The 17,800-nt window shown below is 55.1% G+C and overlaps 1 protein-coding gene across 1 annotated transcript in view; it reads right to left on the bottom strand.

Moving 5' to 3' along the window:
* Positions 1–380: 380 nt before the first annotated feature.
* UNC13A (unc-13 homolog A) overlaps positions 381–17,800 on the bottom strand; it is a 67,186-nt gene continuing 49,766 nt past the window's right edge. The window contains exons 36-45 of the mRNA XM_067733185.1: positions 17,276–17,281; positions 15,701–15,739; positions 14,535–14,564; positions 13,092–13,148; positions 12,630–12,710; positions 11,582–11,729; positions 10,384–10,440; positions 7,339–7,431; positions 6,464–6,623; positions 381–4,764 (exon numbers count right to left, since the gene is read on the bottom strand). Of these exons, the coding sequence (XP_067589286.1) occupies positions 4,464–4,764; positions 6,464–6,623; positions 7,339–7,431; positions 10,384–10,440; positions 11,582–11,729; positions 12,630–12,710; positions 13,092–13,148; positions 14,535–14,564; positions 15,701–15,739; positions 17,276–17,281 (972 nt within the window). The 3' untranslated portion in view covers positions 381–4,463. The remainder of the gene's footprint in view (positions 4,765–6,463; positions 6,624–7,338; positions 7,432–10,383; positions 10,441–11,581; positions 11,730–12,629; positions 12,711–13,091; positions 13,149–14,534; positions 14,565–15,700; positions 15,740–17,275; positions 17,282–17,800) is intronic.

The raw sequence follows: 17,800 nt of genomic DNA on the forward strand, positions 1-17,800 counted from the left end.
AATTCAAATTCAGGTGTAGAAAAATGAAGCTTCATTCGTTGCACATCCAAGTTTATGAAATGAGATTCTCACCTGCTACAGCAAAAAACAAAACAAAAAACCTCCAAACATGGGGGTGTAGGTGGAATTTGAGTGTGTCCCTGGCATTTATGTCCTAACTTGCTTGAGCTAAGAGCAACAGCTGCCCAGCATCCTGGGTTCAGATCCTGGCTCTGCCCCTGGGGCCTGTCTTCCTTCTCTGTAAAATGGGACCATGGTAGTTGTAATGAGTTGCGTTCGTGGGCAGGAAGTGTATTCAGCAGTAGCCGCTCATGGTAGATGCTACGTGATTTTTTTGCCAATAGGGGAGGGAAGGAGGCCACCATACATCTGAGGCTGTGTGCTTTTTCTTTTTTTTTTAATGTCTGCTGTTAATAAAATATTTTTACAGAGACCAAAAATTCAGAATAGTGCAAAACATCTCAACACCATGCATTCATGACCACTTCTCGTTGATTTTAAACATTTGTTCCAAGTCACATATTTACAGAGAAATGGGGGCATCTGTGCAGATGCCAGACCAACGGGATGGAATTAAAACAGACAAACAGCGTCTTGAGTTCATATTTGCAATCACATGCTAAGAGAAGTTGTGTGGAGGAAGAACCTCCCTGGACTGCGTGGCCGGGTTTGGGTGGGGGGTCTTAGGGGGCCGGGGCCAGGGTTGGGGTCTGAATCCCCCTGGCCGTGTGGCCGGGGATGCATAGGGACCCTCTGCCTGTGACCTGTGCCTGTGCCACTGTGGCTGGGCGGGGGGCAGGGGGAAGATGGAGGGGGTCTTACCTAACACCATCAACTTGATTTGTCTCTTAAAAAAAAATAAAAGGCAAAGAGAAGAGCAACACGTGTCCATGAAAACGACTTTGGTCCTTGACAATTCTTAGGAAAGGATGTTCAGGGGACAGCAGGGGTCATGATGTGGACCAGCCCCCCAGTGAGCTCCCCCATTCTCTGCCTGCACAGCAGAGTTGGGGCAACTCCAGGCTGTCTCCACTCTGCCTCGTGCCTCAGTGTTCCCACCTGTAAGATGGACAGCGCTGGGGGGGACAGAAAGGTCTCTGAGGTCCCAGCTGAGAGAGGTCCCAAGGATTTCTAGTTGGCTAATTTTTTTTTTTTTCATCTGTGATGGAGGCATGGTGAGGTTTCAGGCTGTGGTGCCTGAGAATCAGGACTGAGGGATGCGACTGGGTGCCTCCTCATTTTAGGTAAATCCTTCGAGGACAGACTGGTGAGAGCCAGAGAGAGCAGGGGACCCTCTTCCTTCTAGAAACCTGTTTTTGCTTTTTCTCCTTTCTCTGTCTCTGTATCTCCCCATCTCTGACTGGAAGATCTCCTGAGTGCCCAGATCTGTGTGGGAGGGGGAGGCTGGTACGGACAGACACACATGTGGATGCATGGGCACACACAGAACCCCCTGCCCGAGACATAGTTCAACTAGGCATCCCCTCCCTGCCATCCCCCTGTGCCCAGAGAGCCTTTCACAGACACCCCTAGCCCCATGGCATCAGAGACAGAGGCTGGGGAAGGGACAGACAGAGGAGGAGGGACAGAGGCTGGGGAAGTCCTAAGGGGGATCAGAGAGTGTTTTCTACAGAAGGGAAAATTTGTGATGAGTTTTGAGGAATGAGTAGGAGTTCTCTGGGAGAAAGAAGAGGGAGGAAATTTCCAAAACAGTTCTAGCCTGGGAGTCAGAGTGTCATTTGACAAATACTCCCTGAGGCTTCCTTCATGTGCCTGGGCCAGTGCTGGGGAATCCTACACACACACACACACACACACGCACACACGCACGCACGCACGCACGCGAGCGCTTTGACCAGAGAGCCTCCCGATGAATCTTTTGGGAAATACCTTGGCTCTCTCCGGCAGAAGCTCAGCTCCCCCTTTTCCTGCCAGTCATCAAAAAAATCTTTCAGAACCCACCCCAGATCACAGATTACCTCCCCTTTGGGTGTTGCTGGCGTTTTCAACTCCAAGTGAACCGCCCAGCGCACCTCCACCTCTTGGATGGTCTGAAGTTCAAATCTGCCTCTCAGTCCTTGTGGTGGAGACTCCACGTTCTCCCCAAGCCACCTCTCAGCCTGTCCCTTGCCCCTGGCTGGGGCCCACCTTCCCCACCATCCTGAAGGAGAACTTTCGTCCTAATCTCTGGTTCAGAACCTTCGGTCACTTCAACCTGCCTGAATTTAGAGGAACACACAAATGCTTCCGGGTAGATGAGAAAACAGTGTCGCTTCTTCCAGACTCTTGTTCACGGATGGGGAAACCATTATCATACAACACTCAATTTGCACACGGCCTCCTTAGAGATGCTCAACCCCTCGGCAGTGCACAACTGGGACATCTGTACCCAGGGACCCTGGGGCTCATCTAGGCAGAGTTTTAAATATATACTCCAAAGTCTTTCCAAGAATTAATGTCAGTGTCCTGAAAGCATTTTGTCCTCTCGCCCCCACCATCAGTCCATTCTTCATGACGTAGCCAGAGGAAGATTTCAAAACCTGAAATCAGACCCTCCTCAGCTTTAAAATCTCCTGGGGCCCCCAAGCGTCTGAGGGTAAAATCAAAACTCCCCAGGGCAGCGTACAAGACCTGGTTTGATACCTCTGCAGGTGTCCCCAACCTCATCACCATCCCCCAGTACCCCACTCGCTGGCTCAGCTCTAGCCACGCTGACCTGGCTGTGCTTCAAGTCAGCCTACCTCCTAGCCTTTGCACCTGCTGTTCCTGCTGCCCGGAGCTCTTTTCTCTCCAATGGGTGGTTCCTTCTCACTTTTCACCTCCAGAGAAAGCCCTCCCTCACCTTCCCCATCTGACGTAGGCTCCACCACTCCGAGAGCGCAGCTAATCCTCATCTCATCCCTCTGTTTTAATTTCTCCCTAGCACAGCACAATCCTGTATTTATCAACCTGGCAGAAAAAAATCCCATGACATACACACTGGTCCAACGTGGAAAAGCAGATTCTGGGCAAAGACAAGCCTTGCCAACCTTTCCCAAAATGTTTCCCAAAATGCCTGCATGCGCTAAAATGGGGGAATTAGACTCTGGCCAAACTGCCCCAACATCCCTGCAGGAGGAAGAGTTTCAGGCAGCTAGAGCCCCCCCCCCCCCGGGGTATCCTGTGACCTGTGTGTTTAAATGAATGAATGGGATTATGGGGAGGAAGCTCCCAACACACACAAACACACACACACACACACACACACACGCACACACACACACACACGCACACGCACACACACACACACACACACCCTCGAGTTTCTGGTCTCTTTCTGTTCTTTCCTGACTGGAGCATTCTGGGGAAGGAAGAAGGGGTTGGCTTAGGGGACTGGGTCCAGGGAATCCCAAACCTTCACGCTTTTTTGGCGGGAGGTCAAGAGTTCTCAGGGTATCTCCCCGTGGGGTCCCACTGGAAAGTGCTGAGGGCAGGGGTTTTGCTTGGCAACCAGAGATGGGAGGGGGCACTGGGGATCTTGGCCCAGGACCCCCATCCCTTTAAGGGTTGGGGGAGGTCCCCTAAGGGGGATTAGCAGCAATGGGGAGCTGTATCGGGTCATCCGATCTCAGCCCACCCTTCAATGGGGCACACAGGCCAAAGGGAATGGGGAGAGGGTGTGGCACTGGGACCCTCGGCATTGTCTCAGGCAGGTCTCCGGGCCTCAGTTTCGTCGTCAAATGGGTGGGTTGAACTCTACGATATGAGGATTGGGTATGTGGGGGGGAAAAGGGAGGCAAACCCCCATAGGGAAGTGGGGACGGCGCGGGAGCCCCAAAGCCGACCCCTTGGTCCCCAGGGTTTGGGCGCCCAAGGGCGCATGTGCTTTTGAAATTCCATCCTCCCCCCTTCCCTGTTTATTTTTTGCACAAACATCAAAAGGGACTCTGGTACACCCGGGGGGCCCTCCAATCACCACCCTAGTCCCTCCAGGCCCCAGACCACCCTAGGAGGCGCTCCAGGAAGCCCTGCCCCTTGCCCAGAGCCCGCCCCTCGAGGGAGCTGAGAGTTCCATACTTGGCAAATTGATCTTGGGCCCCAGGGGTTGGGGACCCATCTTATGGCTTCCCCAGGGGGCAGGAGACAGAGCCTCCCGGTACCACAGCCCTGGGACCTGGCCTCCTTACTAGGGGGTGGGTTTTCCTCCCATCCCAGCTCGAAAGTCCCCCTAGACGATGGGGGAGTGGCCTCAAGTAGGGGGATGTGCCTTCTTCCTTCCTCGCGCCCCACTGCGTGGCCTCCTGAGGGGGCGGGGCGTTGCCATTCACCTTTCCCCAGAGGGGGAACTAAATCCAGGGCGCAGGTGCAGCCCAACCTCAGCACAGAGCGCGGACACTCGCCCCCTGGGAGGTCCCAGCTCGCGGGCGCCGCCCCACCCCGTGCGCTCTGCGCAGGCGCAGTGGTGCCCGCCTGCGTGCCCCACGCTATGGAGCAGGCGCGGCCCCGCCCTCCTCGGCGGAGCGCGTGTCCGACTTAAGCTTGACGAACTCCTTGGCCACCTCATCGTTGCTGCGTTGCGACAGGATGCGCAGCACCGTGAGGCCCGTGTCGTCCATGTGGATGCGGCGGCCAAGCGGCAGCCAGCAGGCGGCGCTCCCGCGCTGGACCAGCTCGCGCAGCTGCAGCACGGCCAGCCCCACTGTGCGGTCCTCGCGCGCGAAGCAGTAGTCCTTGACGCACACCTGCAGCTCATAGCACTCCGGGCCCGCTTCGGCGCTCAGCGTGCTGCGGGAAGGCTAGGCGTGAGGACAGGTCCCGCCCACTGACCAGCCACGCCCCTACCGGTGACCCCCGCTTCCCCTGCCCCGGGTCACGCCCACAGCCGCGCATTCTGAGCTGGGGCATTCTGAGCTGGGCCATTCCCATAATGAGTGGCCTCCTATTTTCATAACCTTCCACTTAGGCCGGGCCCCACCCCTGACCCAGATGTCCGGCCCCATAGCCCCGCGCTGGGACACGCCCACATCAGCTGACAATGTCCATCCCCAGCATTGTCCCTGCCAAGTCTCTCCTTCCCTTCTTCCTTTTCCTCACCCAAGGACGCCTCCATCAGACTACTCCCAGCCCCCAGCCAAGCCACATCCCCACCCCCAAGAGACCCTTCCCCCAGAGTCCTCTGGCTAGGCCATGCTCCCACCCTGTGATACCAGCACCCACACTCTCAGCCAGCTGAGCTGCTGCCTCCACCACCCTACCCAGATATGACACCAAGAAGCCCCTTTACCAGGCTCCCATCTGAACTCAAGTTCTCCCCTTGACGTGGCCCCTCCCCCCTGCTCCCTAGCCTACTCTTCGTACGCCCATGTAACCTGCCAAGATGTCTCACCATGAGTGACTACCCACTCCAGCGCTCCTCGCCCTCCCCCAGGCTACGAAAGGCTACGAAGTCGCCAGTGCGGCCTGATGCTGGCTAGTCAAGAACTCATTTCTTTCAGGCTACATGCACACCGATCCCTTGCCTCTCCTTCCCAGGCTACATTCCTAGCCCTCAACTAGTTTGGGCCACCCCAGGAGACATCTGCCCCCTCCTAGGCGGTGCTCTTGCCCCCAGGGATTGCTTCAGGTGACCTAGCTCTCCAAAGTCCTCTCACCAAGAGCTCTCCCCTCACAGGACTGGCCAGGCTCCTGTCCCTCAGGGGCCTCCACTTCCCCCCAGCTCTGATGTCCCCTTACCCCACTGTACTCTGTCCCCCAAGAACACCCCCAATGTTACCCTGCCCCAGTGAGGTTCACACCTGATCCAAAGATCCGCCGACCCTCACCCCCACCCCAGAGAACCCCTCTGTACACCTTGATCAGACTTGTTTATGTTCCCCATAAATCATCTGCTCCTCTAGACCCTGATGCCCCTGACCTAGGGAGCCCCACCTAGATGTGACCACAGTCCTACCCATACGACACATACCCCCATGACCTGGGCCAAGCCACACTCCACTCTTGTCCCCCAGAGCAGACTCCTCCAGATGACCTGCCCCAATAGCCCTGACAAAGTTCATTGCTGACTCGAGGAGGTCCATGTCTATGCCCCTCAGCCCCTCACCCACAAGCCTCTTGCCCCATCATGACCAACCACGCCTCTTAAACAGACCAGAATCTCCAGCCCTGGAAATGCCCCTGCCCAACACGCTCCTTCTGGCCAGACTCCTCCCCTTCATGAGCCCTCATCATGAGGTTATATCACACTCACTGTCCTCTGGGACCTGTCTGCCCCCCAAGGTGGTCACCTCCATCCTGGTGTTCCCTCACTGATGTCACTCCTGTACTAAGGTGCCTCCCTTCCCAGCATACCCACCTAGGATGTGAGCTCTCCTGTTCCTGTCCCTAGGTACCACTGGCCCACCAGACATCCCTCCTGCCTAGTGGGCCCTGAGGTTCATATAGCGGATGTCCCCTTGCCATTCTCCCCTAAGCATCCCAGACTTACAACTGGAAGCTCTCATTGTACTTTGGGGCCCAGCTGTTGTTCTTAGATTTGGTCGCAAACTTGCGTTTCTTGTCACTGAGCTGGGGCCCGATGATGTTGACCTCGATGAATGGCCGGAAAATGCCAGAAGTCTGCCACTTGAGGTCATTGGCAGCCACCACTGTTGGGGGAATTAGAAGGTAAGGTTGGTTAGAGTCCCCCAGTACACAGTTGTGGTTTTCAAAGCCTGTCTGAAAGACTACATTTCCCAGAATGCTTCTGTAGCCAAGTGTGGCCATATGACTAACTTCCAGCCAATGAGATGTAAGAGGAAGTGATGCGTACAGCTTTCAGGTTGTGGCTTAAAAGGCAGGGAGAATGCCCTAAACTTTCGCCTTCTCCTAGCTGCAAGGTGGGATGCTGATGGGGGCTGAGTTCTTTGGGACCCTACAGAGGAAGAAAGCATATTAGGGATAAAAGTACAACAAAAGATGTCAGGGGCCTGGATCCCCAACACTGTGAAGCCTCTTCATCAATTCTGGGCTGATTGTCCTCGGAGTTACCTCAGAGAAAGCTTTATTCCATCTATCTTGTTTAAGCCACTGTTATTTTAGGCTTTGGCTAAGACAGCCCAATCTGTGTTCTAATTAGAAAATAAAAGCCAACAAAAGGAAAGCAGAGCTGAGACAGAAAGTGGAATGAGGTCTGTAACACTCTTTGTACCTCTTCATCCAGCTATGCCTGAAGGTGGTGACTTCGGGAATTTTCAGTTTTATAAAAAGATTTTTTTTAACGAAAAAAAATTTCTTCCTTACACCAGTTTGAGTTTGGTTTTCTGTCTTAGAACCTAGTGCATCCTGGCTGAGGCACTCTCCCTCCCACCTCAGATTACTCACCTTTCACTGTGACCTTGTGTTCCCCAGTTCCTGGATGAGTGAAGAGCTCTACATGGACGGAGACTTCACCCACAGGGTCTTCCACACCCGAGCCTGGCCGGGGCAGGGGAGGATGCTTGGCATAAGTTTCATTCTTTCCCACCCACCAGAAAGGACCTGGACTGCCTCCCACCCACCATGTGCTGGCGGCACCAGGTCATCAGCCGTGACAGGGTGGCACTGAGGGTGGGCTGGGAAGATAGGTATTCTTAGGGAGGCCAAGAATCCTGGGTTCTAGCCTTTCACTGCCTCACTGTGTGATCTCAGGCAGATCTCTTAACTTCTCTGAGCCTAATGTCCTTTTTCTCATTCCCTGTCATTAAACTCAGCCTTCATCTTTCACACCATCTTGGCAGCATCTGATACCCTGGCTTCCTGTGCCTCAGTTTCTCCTCTTGGCTGCAACAAGGCCACACTCTCCAATCTGTTCTCATCCTACAGATTAGTCACTCCTTCTCACCCTCTTTTGCCATTTCCTCCTCCTCTGTTGATCTTCAAGCCGTTGGGGCAGGCGGTGCCTTAGTCCTCAACCTCTTTTTTGTTTTCATTTCCTCCCTAAGTACTGGTACGGTGGAAAATCCTGTCAGCTCTACCTTTAAAATACACCCAGAATTTGGCCCACCTCCTTGGCCTCCATCCTGGTCCAGCCCCCATCAACCTTCTGGCTCCATCTCACACTTCAAGTATGGCTAAATGAACCATGGCTGCCCAGTCAGAGCACTCCCTGGCCATGGCTGCAGTGACTGGCTCAGGAATGGTCATGTGACCCAAGATAGGCCAATAGGAGTTGTCCCTGGGCCAACTAGGCCAACCTGGAATATTGCAGTGGCCTCCTCGCTGTCTCCCTGCACCCTCCTCTCAGCTTCTTTCAGTACACCAGCCAGAGAAATCCTAACTCAGATCATGTCCCTTCTCTGCTCAAAATCCTCCCATGGCTCCCATCTCACTCTGAAATAATCACAGTCCTTTTGTGGCCTGCAGTGTCACTCCTGACATGTGTCACTATTACCTCTCCTGCCTCACCTCCCTCCACTCTTACCCTTGCCACGTTGGCTCCAGCCTCACAGGCTTCCTCACTACTCCTCCAACACACTGTGATAACATGACCCAGAATCCTCAGCTCTCCTGAAGTGACAGCTTGTAGAGAAATCTTTCATTTTCCCTGCCATTCCTTTTCCAATAGACCATCTCAAGTTTCCACTGAGAAATGTCCCTACCTCACCTCAGACCTTGTGGCTCCATCTCACACTTCAGGTAACGCTAAACGAACCACGGGTGCCCAATCAGAGCATTCTCTAGCCATGGCTGCAGTGATTGGCTCAGTGATGGTCATGTGACCCAAGCTGGGCCAATAGAAATTGGCCCTGAGACTTTTGCTGTAACTCTTAGGAAAGAGTCTCTCTCTGGTTAGGCTGGCAAGGCTGACTCTACCCAATGAGGGGAGAGTCCACCTCACAGAGGTCTCAACAGAGACCAGTGACCGATGGCATTGTTGTAGACTCTAGATCCAGCTATTACTGATGCCAAATCAATTCCTAATCTTTCAGTTACAGGCTCACAAATTCTCTAGTCTGCCTGAGTCAGGGTAAGGTACGCTTCAGTTTCTGGCCACCACAAGCATCCTGATTGATTAGTTCTGATGGGGATCATTGAAGGAGCAGTTTAAAAGCTTCTGTCCCCATTCCTCCCTCTGTGACTCTTGGGAAGGGCATCCTGTGGGGCCTGGGAACCTGTGACCGTCAGCACCCCCACCAGTCCCCTCCCCTGCCCCTCAGGAAGCTCCCCACACCTGGAGCACTCCATGCATGGGGGGAGGAACAGGGGGAAAGGCAGGGGTGGGTGTGGGGAAGGAGAACGGGTCAGTCCAAGGTTGACCGGGTTACCTGTCTCTGGGCGGAAAGTGACCGAGGCTCAGGGGGCAGAGGGGCCTGAAGACCCTGCACCCCCTCATCTTCGCTGCCCACCCCAGGCTGCCTTCCTTGTCATCTCAGGCTCCCACCCCCCTTGCCCCAACCAGTCACATGCTCAGCCTCACCCGCCACCCCCAGGCTGATGCTTCACAGCAAGCTCAATCCGGGCCAGACTGAGGGGTGCCAGGGGAGAGTCGGACAGTGGTGGGTGGGGTGAGGGGTCAGATCATGGCCAAAGCTAGTAAGAAGGGGGAGGGGGGCAGTGCTGGGCACCCCCATCCCGTGGTTTGCTGGCTCCAAGGGGAAGGGTCTTTCGCGGGCTTCTCTGTGCTTTCCCCAACCCCATCCCCACTCCCCAAGTCCTGGACACCCCCTACAGGGGAAGGTTCCTTGGGCAAAGGGCTTAATCTCCTCTGAGACTCAGCTTCCTCATCTATGGAATGATGGACGCCCTGTGGAGCGACCAGGAGGAATGTTTTCCGAGAGTCCCTGAGAAATGCTTGGCACAAGGGCTGACCCCGAGTTAGAGCCTAAAAAATGTTGGTTTTCTATGCTTAGAAAAGTGACGTCAATAATCATCATAATCATATAACCAATAATAATGAAACAACTAACAATTGTTGCCAGCTAGTACACGTCAGGAACTTTCCTGTCAGGAAAGTCTCAGGGCTAAATTTAATTCACCTAATCCTAAAAATAATCCTATGAATTAGGGTCCTTGACTGCTCCCATCTTACAGATGAGAAACCTGAGGCTCAGGGAGGCAGCCTGTTGCCAGAGGCGCCCAGCCACGGAGTGGCAGAGCTGTAATCTGAGCCCGCTCTTAACCGGGCAGGCGCCTGTCTGGGGGGACCCGGGATCTGGTTTAAGAGAAGCACCTAGGGAGAAACGAATTGCGACTCGAATCGCTTCTCCTTCCCCACGTGGAACCAGCAAGCCGTCCTTCCCCCTTGTCCGCCTCGGCCCCCTCGCAGCCAGTCGGGTGTGGGCGGGGCCCCGCAGGCCTGGGAGACGGAAGGACGGGCCTTTTACTAGCCGGGCCGGGAGGGGCGCAGGCACCGGGCACCGGGCGCGGGTGGGCGGCGGAAGCACGTACCCTTCTCAGGATAAATGTCTTCACTAAGGGTAAACCTAGTCCCTTTTCCACCATGGACTAATCACGGTGGGGAGGTGGAGAAAGGAGGGAAGGGAGGAGTGGTGGGGGGAGAGACGAGCGAGCGAGAGGCGAGGATGGAGGGCGAGTGTGCGTGACGGGGAGCAGGGTAGGCGCGGAGAGGGGGCGGCGAGTGAGAGGGAGGAGAAACAAGAGAGAGAGAAACGTCAGCTGCAGACGGACAGACAGACAGCCTCCTGCTCCGGGGGCACACCAGGAACACTAAAAGCAGCAGCGTGGGCTGGGCACGAAGCCGAGGGCCCTAGGCCCTGGGCTGACTCGGGGGGGAAGGGGGCCGCTTGTGGCCACGGGGTTTAGCACCCCTCACCCCGGCCTCCTCTTTCACTGCCGGAACTAAACCTGGGTCAGCGGCCAAACTTCTCTCCGTTGTCTGCACTCTTAGGGCCAATTTTGAAAAGGGTGGTCCCCAGGGAGGGGAACTAGGACCCTGGAGTTCTGCCCCCCCAGCCCCAGCTGCTGTGTGCGAACTCAGAGAGGGACAGGAGACAGAGGCAAGAGAAGAGAGAGAGAAAGAGAGAACTTGAGAAATGAGAACTCCCTCTCCGTCCGTCCTCTCCAGGTCGGGGTCCCTCCCATCTCTGGGGCTGTCATTCCTTAGCCCCCGACAGTACAGAGGTCCCTCCCTGGGGTACTTTCAACCATTCCTCCAGAGGTCCCTCCCCGGGAGCTGCCAATCATTCCTTGGCCGCATGACGTCAGAGGTCCCGCCCCTGCCAGAGCTGTCAAACAGTCCTTAGTCAACTGCCGTCACAGGTCCCACCCCCAGAGATGTCAACCACTCCCTGGAACCAGGGCGTCGAGGTCCCGCCCCTAAGAGCTGTCAATCACTCCCTAGTCCTGGCCGTCAGAGATCCCTCCCCACAGCTTTCAATCACATCCTGACACCATGACGTCATGGATTTTCCCCGGAGAGGTCATCCCCTCCTGGCCCAATGACGTCATAGGTTCCGCCCCTACGAGCTGTAGATTGCTCATTGGCCTGGTGACACCATGGAGCTCAGGTGCGCCCCGAGCTGTTAATTCGGCCCAGACCCATGACATCACAGAGGAGGTGAGTCAGAGGGGCTCGGCTGCCCCTGCGGGCGGGGGATTGTCATCGCGTTAACCAGTGGCTCCTTACCCTGGGCCGACTGCGTCTGCACGAATGTCTTGATGAGCAGGTCGGTGGCCTGCGTGTAGAGGGACAGGGCGTAGCGCAGGGACTGCAGGTCTGGACTCTTCTCCAGGAAGGTTTTCTTGAGGCCCACGCCACCCGCATGGAAGTATTGCTGTGGGGAACAGGGTGGAGAGAGGTAAGGCTGGCAGGACCCCCTACCCACGCATTGGGCTGGGCAGCCCCAACTCTCCCTCCCCTACTCCACTGCCCTCTGCTGTGATATGCCACGACAGGGCAGATCTTCAGAACACCCAGGTCCTGCTATTCCCTCACCTCCACCCCTGCCCCAAACACGCCTGTGGACTCCCAGCCCCCTCAGAATAACACCCATGCCCTGCACCCCTCCCAGCCTTCTTTCCAAAAGTCTTCCCTAGAACATACCTGCCTCAGGGCCTTTGCACTTACTATGCTCACTGGCATGAAGGCCCTCCCAGCCCCACTCCCACTCCCTATTTTGCCACGGCTGGCTCCCTGTCTTTCTTTGATTAAGGTTTCAAGGAGTTTTCCTTAACCACCCCAACTACATGTGTTGCCAACCCTGTTGTGCTGTAATTCTCCATTTCAACAAAACATTTCCTTCAGAGTAGTTTTCACGCTTTTTATTTCATGGAGACCACGGCCCCTTTCATGTCTCCATGTTCTTGCATGGACTGGTTCCCTGCCTAGAATGCTGTTGCTTTGCCTTGTGAATTTCTATGCAGTCCTCAAACCCCACCACCTCCCACATGCCTTCTAATCCAGAAAGCCCTTACTGCCCCCTCCCTGGGCTCTCCCATCTTTTCTTCTACCCTGTCCTGACCCCACAGGGCTGGGGATGTCTACATCCAACTGACATCCAGCCTGGGGCTCCTCAAGTCCCTGCCATCAGCCAGCCTGGAGCTGACATAGAAGGGTCATCAGGAAGTGTTTATAAATGGAATGAATTAAGGTGGGTTTGAGCCTAGGTCCATGTCCACACCAGCCACACCCTCTGCCTGCCCCATCTGGGATGGGCAGGGGTGTGGCCTCTCACCTTGATAGTGTCCAGGGCCAGCTCAACAACTGCACACTGCTTCGGGGTCAAGCTCTTGGCTTCTTCTCGTACCATGTGGTCCTGGATGGATGGAGAGAGTGTCCACGTGGGCAGAGCAAATTCTGCCTTGGGGATCTGCCTATGGGTCTCATTCTTGCTAAACTCTGAAGAGTTGGACAGTGGGTCTGTCTTTTCATCATTGTGTTCCCAGTGCCTAGCATGTGGCTGGCACACAGCTGGTGCTCAATAAATATTTGTCAAATAAATTGTTTGTATTCTTGATCAAGCTGTATCTGAAGCTGAACCTTGCACCTCTTTTCAATACACTGAGCAAATACATTGTGATTAAGCCCGTCTGAGTAGGGTGTCTGTCCTTTGAGCCTGAAAACCATGCCACTATTCTGGGACCTCTTCCCCAAGAAGCCTCCCACCCCAATGCCCTGCCCCCACCCCTGGCCTCACCTTGAGTTTAGACAGCTGACCCAGCTCCTTGGCTGCATTGAAGATCATCTGGGTTCCCTGTAGGTAACAACAGACATAACCCCGGTGAGGGTGGGGGGGTCCTTCTGCCCAGTGCCCAAGCTGCCACTGACACCCCAGCCCTGGACGCCATCTTGGTTCTTGTCCAAAGGCTCTGGGCAGGGCAATGGTTGTGTCCTGGGGACAGAGGTCTGGAGACCCCCAGGAAGTGCTGAGAAGGAGATGGTGACCTTGTCTCCAGAAATCTCAGTCCCGTGGGGTGCTACCCATCCTGCCATCTCCACCATGACCCCAGGTTTGTGGGACAGAGAAGAAAACAGAGAGCAGGCTGTGATGGTGTTTGCGGGTATGGGTGGGGCTTGCCAGCCCCAAGTCTTGGAGCCTTGAGCAAACTCAAGGGGTGGGCTCTGTGTAGTGAAAACCACTACCCACCATGGGCCCATTCCCTCTGTAGAAGAATTTCCCCAGTAATCTGGGGGGCCTGTTAATCTGACTTTTTAAAGGAAGAATCCTCCCCCTTAACACACACCTCAGTACCCCGCCCCCCAAACAGACATCAGCAATATGACATCCTGGTTATGGCTCCGATGAACCGGGTGGGCATGGGTTCAAATCCCAGCTCTGCTATGTGGCCCTGGGCAAGTCATTTAACCTCTCTGACCCCCAGTTTTCCCATCTTGATGGGGGAAATCATATCCCAGCTTAGCTGGGACTAATCATGTCTTTGTTCAGTGTTCACAGTTCTTATCACTTGGTTTCGAGGTCACGGGCAGTGTTAGGGGAGACGGGGTCGTAGCCTGGAAGCTACATGTCCTGCCTCCTCCATCACTATGTTGGGTGACCTGAGGCATGTCCTTGGCCCTTTCTGGGCCTCAGTTTCCTCCCCTGGCTAATAGGGGCACCTACACTAGCTTAGGGGATAACAGCTGTGGTGGGAGCTGAGTAACGGTGAAGTTATGAGTCCTGAATTACTGGGTCCTGGGGTGGTCTGGGGGTCCTAGGCAGGGCTAGCCAGGGAGGAGGGCCATTTACAGCTGGGATGTTTGGAATCACGTTGATGCTTTTCCAAGCTGGCCAGTGGGATCTGGTCACCCTGCCACTACTGGTATTATTATTAGCGTCCTGGCTGTCGCTACTCTTCTTATTCCTTGTCTGTGATTCCCCAAGGCTGTCACAAGGCACAGTTACTCGGGAGCCCAGCCTGGACCTTGGTTTCCCCTGCAGCACCCTCCTCCCCACCTGCCACCCTTCCCGCGCCACCCCTCACGAGCAAGCCAGACAGACAAAGGAAGAAGAGACCAACAGACAGGGTCACGGTACACCCCCGATGGCACGGATCACAGAGGTGGAAGAAGGTAGGGGGTGGGTAGTGGGTAGGTAGGGGGTGGGGTGGGAGCCAGACAGACAGGGAGAGGCTGGTCTTACATCTGAGTGGCTTGGCACTTTCGCCCTGCCCTGTGGAGAGAATCAGGCGAAGGTCAGAGTTCGGGTGGCTGCTGAGAGGATACTCAGTGGGACTTCCCTGCTCCCTCAAATCACAGCCCACGAGCTCCCTCCCAGGTTCTGGGGCTAATGCTGGAACCCCTCCCCAGCTAGGCACCTTCCCTTGTCCTCTGGTGGGGACCTGGGGCCAGCCTCTGGACTGTCAGGAGGCTAGAATCAGCCCATCACCTGGGGACAGGTGTCCAATCCCACAGTCAGCCTGCCCCAAGATGGGGTGCCTTGGGGAGGGGAAAGAAGAGAAGGCTCAGAGTCTCTCCTCCCCCAACTCCCAAGACCTTACCCCAGCAGGCCTGACTCTAAAAGAAGCGTACTAACGGGTATCACCAGTTCACTCAACACACAGACACACACCCAGGCACATCCATGGGTGTGCAGAAAGTTTATGCACACACAAACCCCCAGATCAACATACGAAGACACACACGTGCAGAATTCACAAGCTAAAGTACACACGTGTACTACTAAACACTTGCACGCATGTGCACAATTACACACATAAACCCATGCACTCTCCACCCCCCCAGGGATGTACATACATGTATATGGTGCCTGACATACTGCATGTGTTCCCCAAAGGGCTGGATGAATGAGTTGGGAAGCCCTACAACCCATGTTCATGAAGTGGCGACCCCACTTGTGCTCACACAGGCATGATAGCTCCTGTATGACTGCACAGCAAGGGCAACTGTTCACGTGTTGCCACAGCTCCTATCTCCTTATAACAAACACCCATTAGAATAAACAAAACAAAACAAAACATGTCTCAGTCCAGGGCAGTTGTCCAGTGTCTGGGCCCTTCTTGAAGCCACAGAATTTCAGCTGAGCCCAGGGCTGGGATAAGCCCTTTGGGTATTGTCGTGAGAGGGCAAGAGCTGTTTGCGCACAAACACGCGCACACACTCTAAGCCACGTCCCTGGGGAATCACTTTGTCTCTGACTTCTGGTTTTGTGGGACTTCGTTAGGACACCCTCCTCCTACCCATGACCCCCAGCTGGCCTTTCTGCCCATGCAAATGGACACACACATACACACACACACACCCAGACACCAGAGCTTGGGACCTCAGTGCAGACGAGGCCCTCATTACCTTTTCTAATCCCTTGCCATGTTTTCTCAAGAGGTTGCCCTGCAGAGACAATGTCACAAGGTGATCAACCTAGCAAGCTGTGTGGGATGGGAATCCAGAGTAACAACACATACTCATGGGGACAGGAAGTAAAGGGCATCTGCACGGCACAGAGCGCTGGTAAAAGGGTTGCCGGGGGGATTGTGTGTGTGCCTTAATGACTGACTCTTAAAAAGGGCAAGAGAGTCAGACAGGAAAGAGAAAGAGCCCGAGAGAGAGAGAGAGAAGTTGCTGCCAAAATATAATCCATTTACATTTACTGTATATTTGAGGCTCTTTGTTCTTGAGTCAACAGGAAAGCAAATAGTCTCCATATTCAGACAGACCTGAATTTGAATCCTGATTCGGGCATACATTTACTATGTGGCTTTGAGCAAGTGACTCTCTGAGCCTCAGCTTTCCTCATCTGTAAAATGGGAATAATAACATCCATCCTACTCAAAGGGTTGTCATGAAGGTGAGCTGAAACAACAGCTATGAGGTCTGGAATACAGGAAATCCTCAATAAATGTGAATTCCCTTAGCTCTTTACCCACAAATGCATTGTCTGTAGTTGGGTACGCTGCCACCATGTAGTTACAGCCAAAGACCCACACTGCAGCCCCAAGAAGTGAGATGAGCACTAGCGAACTTTTGACAAGGTGAAATCTTGTAACAGCCTTGTCTTGCCTACAAAAGAGGACTCTAAAGTGGTTTTAACTGATCTCTGCCCTCCTGTGTGTCTGCATACTACCACCACCACCAATAACATTAGCTCTAATGTAGTGAGCACTGCCTCAGTCTGTCACTGAGTCGAGCACTTTAACGCATCATCCTATTTGGTTCTCACAACACTCAGAGAGCTGATACAATTAACCTCTTTTTCCAGACAAGGAAATGGAGGTTGGGAGGTGAAGTGACTTCCCAAGGTCACAGAGAGAATGGCTGGGCTGAGATTTGATGCCAAGTCTGCCTGATGCCAAGGAGTCACAACATCGTCCCCCACCTGGGTGCCTGGGTGTGTGTCTGGGATTCTTGTGTGTTAGTATGTGTGGTGGAAGTCGGGTGAGCAGGGCTGGTGGTGGGGTCTGGACTGATCAGCTATACAGACCGGGGTGGTGAGGACCTGTATTTTGGGTGGCTACTAACAGTTCAGAGCTGAAAAGAGAGGTCAGAGGAGCTCCGTTGACTTTGAACTTCCTTCTAGTTTCGGGGACCCAGATATCCTGGTGGTGTCTGAGCATGGGAGTAAGGGCGAATTCTAACTAAAAGATGTGGGCAGATGTGAAGGTGCTGGGCCGAGGTTTTGGGAGGAGGGAGGCCCCTCCTTCGTACTTATAATTGGGGGTGGGCGTGGCCTCCCTCCCTCCCGGCCCTGCCCCTCCCCATGCTCCGCCCCAGACAGACACAGGCACATCTAGGCGGGAGGTGGGACAGTGGATGGGGGGCCAGTGGGTGAGGAGGGGGCGTTGGGTGGGGGGGGTGCAGCCACGCGGTGGGCCGAGTCCAGACACAGAGCGGATGGACAGACAGACGGACAGAAGGGCCTCTACTTACGATCATCTGTCAGCCGTGATGGGGGTAGGGCGGTGGGGGAGGGGGGAATAAGTCACCATGAGTCTCCAGGGAGGCCAGGGAAGGGGCGGAGAAGGCACCGAGGGACGGACCCCGGACCCGGTGCCCCAGCCCAGCCCAGCAGCCCAGAGGAGACAGGCAGGCAGCGGGAGGTCCGGAGCCTCCCCCACCATCATTGCCTCTAGGCGGGCCCCCTCCGCCGCCCCTCCCCCAAGCCTCCCTCATCCACCCAGGAATGTCCTCCCATTATGTGTTGTGCCATCAACCGCATGCCATCACTGTCCTCAGGCCACTGACACCTCCCCGCTGGAACCCATGCCCAGCCACACCCCTCTGAAGATGTCGCCCTCCCCCACCCCACCCCACCACCCCCACCCCCCACCCCCCACCCCTACCCCCCCACCCCCACCCCCCACCCCCACCCACCCACCAACCCTGCAGATCACCATCTCTGGGCTGTTCCCAGAAGAGTCCCAGAGGCACGGTCCTGGTCTCTGGATGACCACT

Source organism: Pseudorca crassidens, chromosome 3 (assembly GCF_039906515.1).
Source record: "Pseudorca crassidens isolate mPseCra1 chromosome 3, mPseCra1.hap1, whole genome shotgun sequence".
Classification (NCBI taxonomy): domain Eukaryota; kingdom Metazoa; phylum Chordata; class Mammalia; order Artiodactyla; family Delphinidae; genus Pseudorca; species Pseudorca crassidens.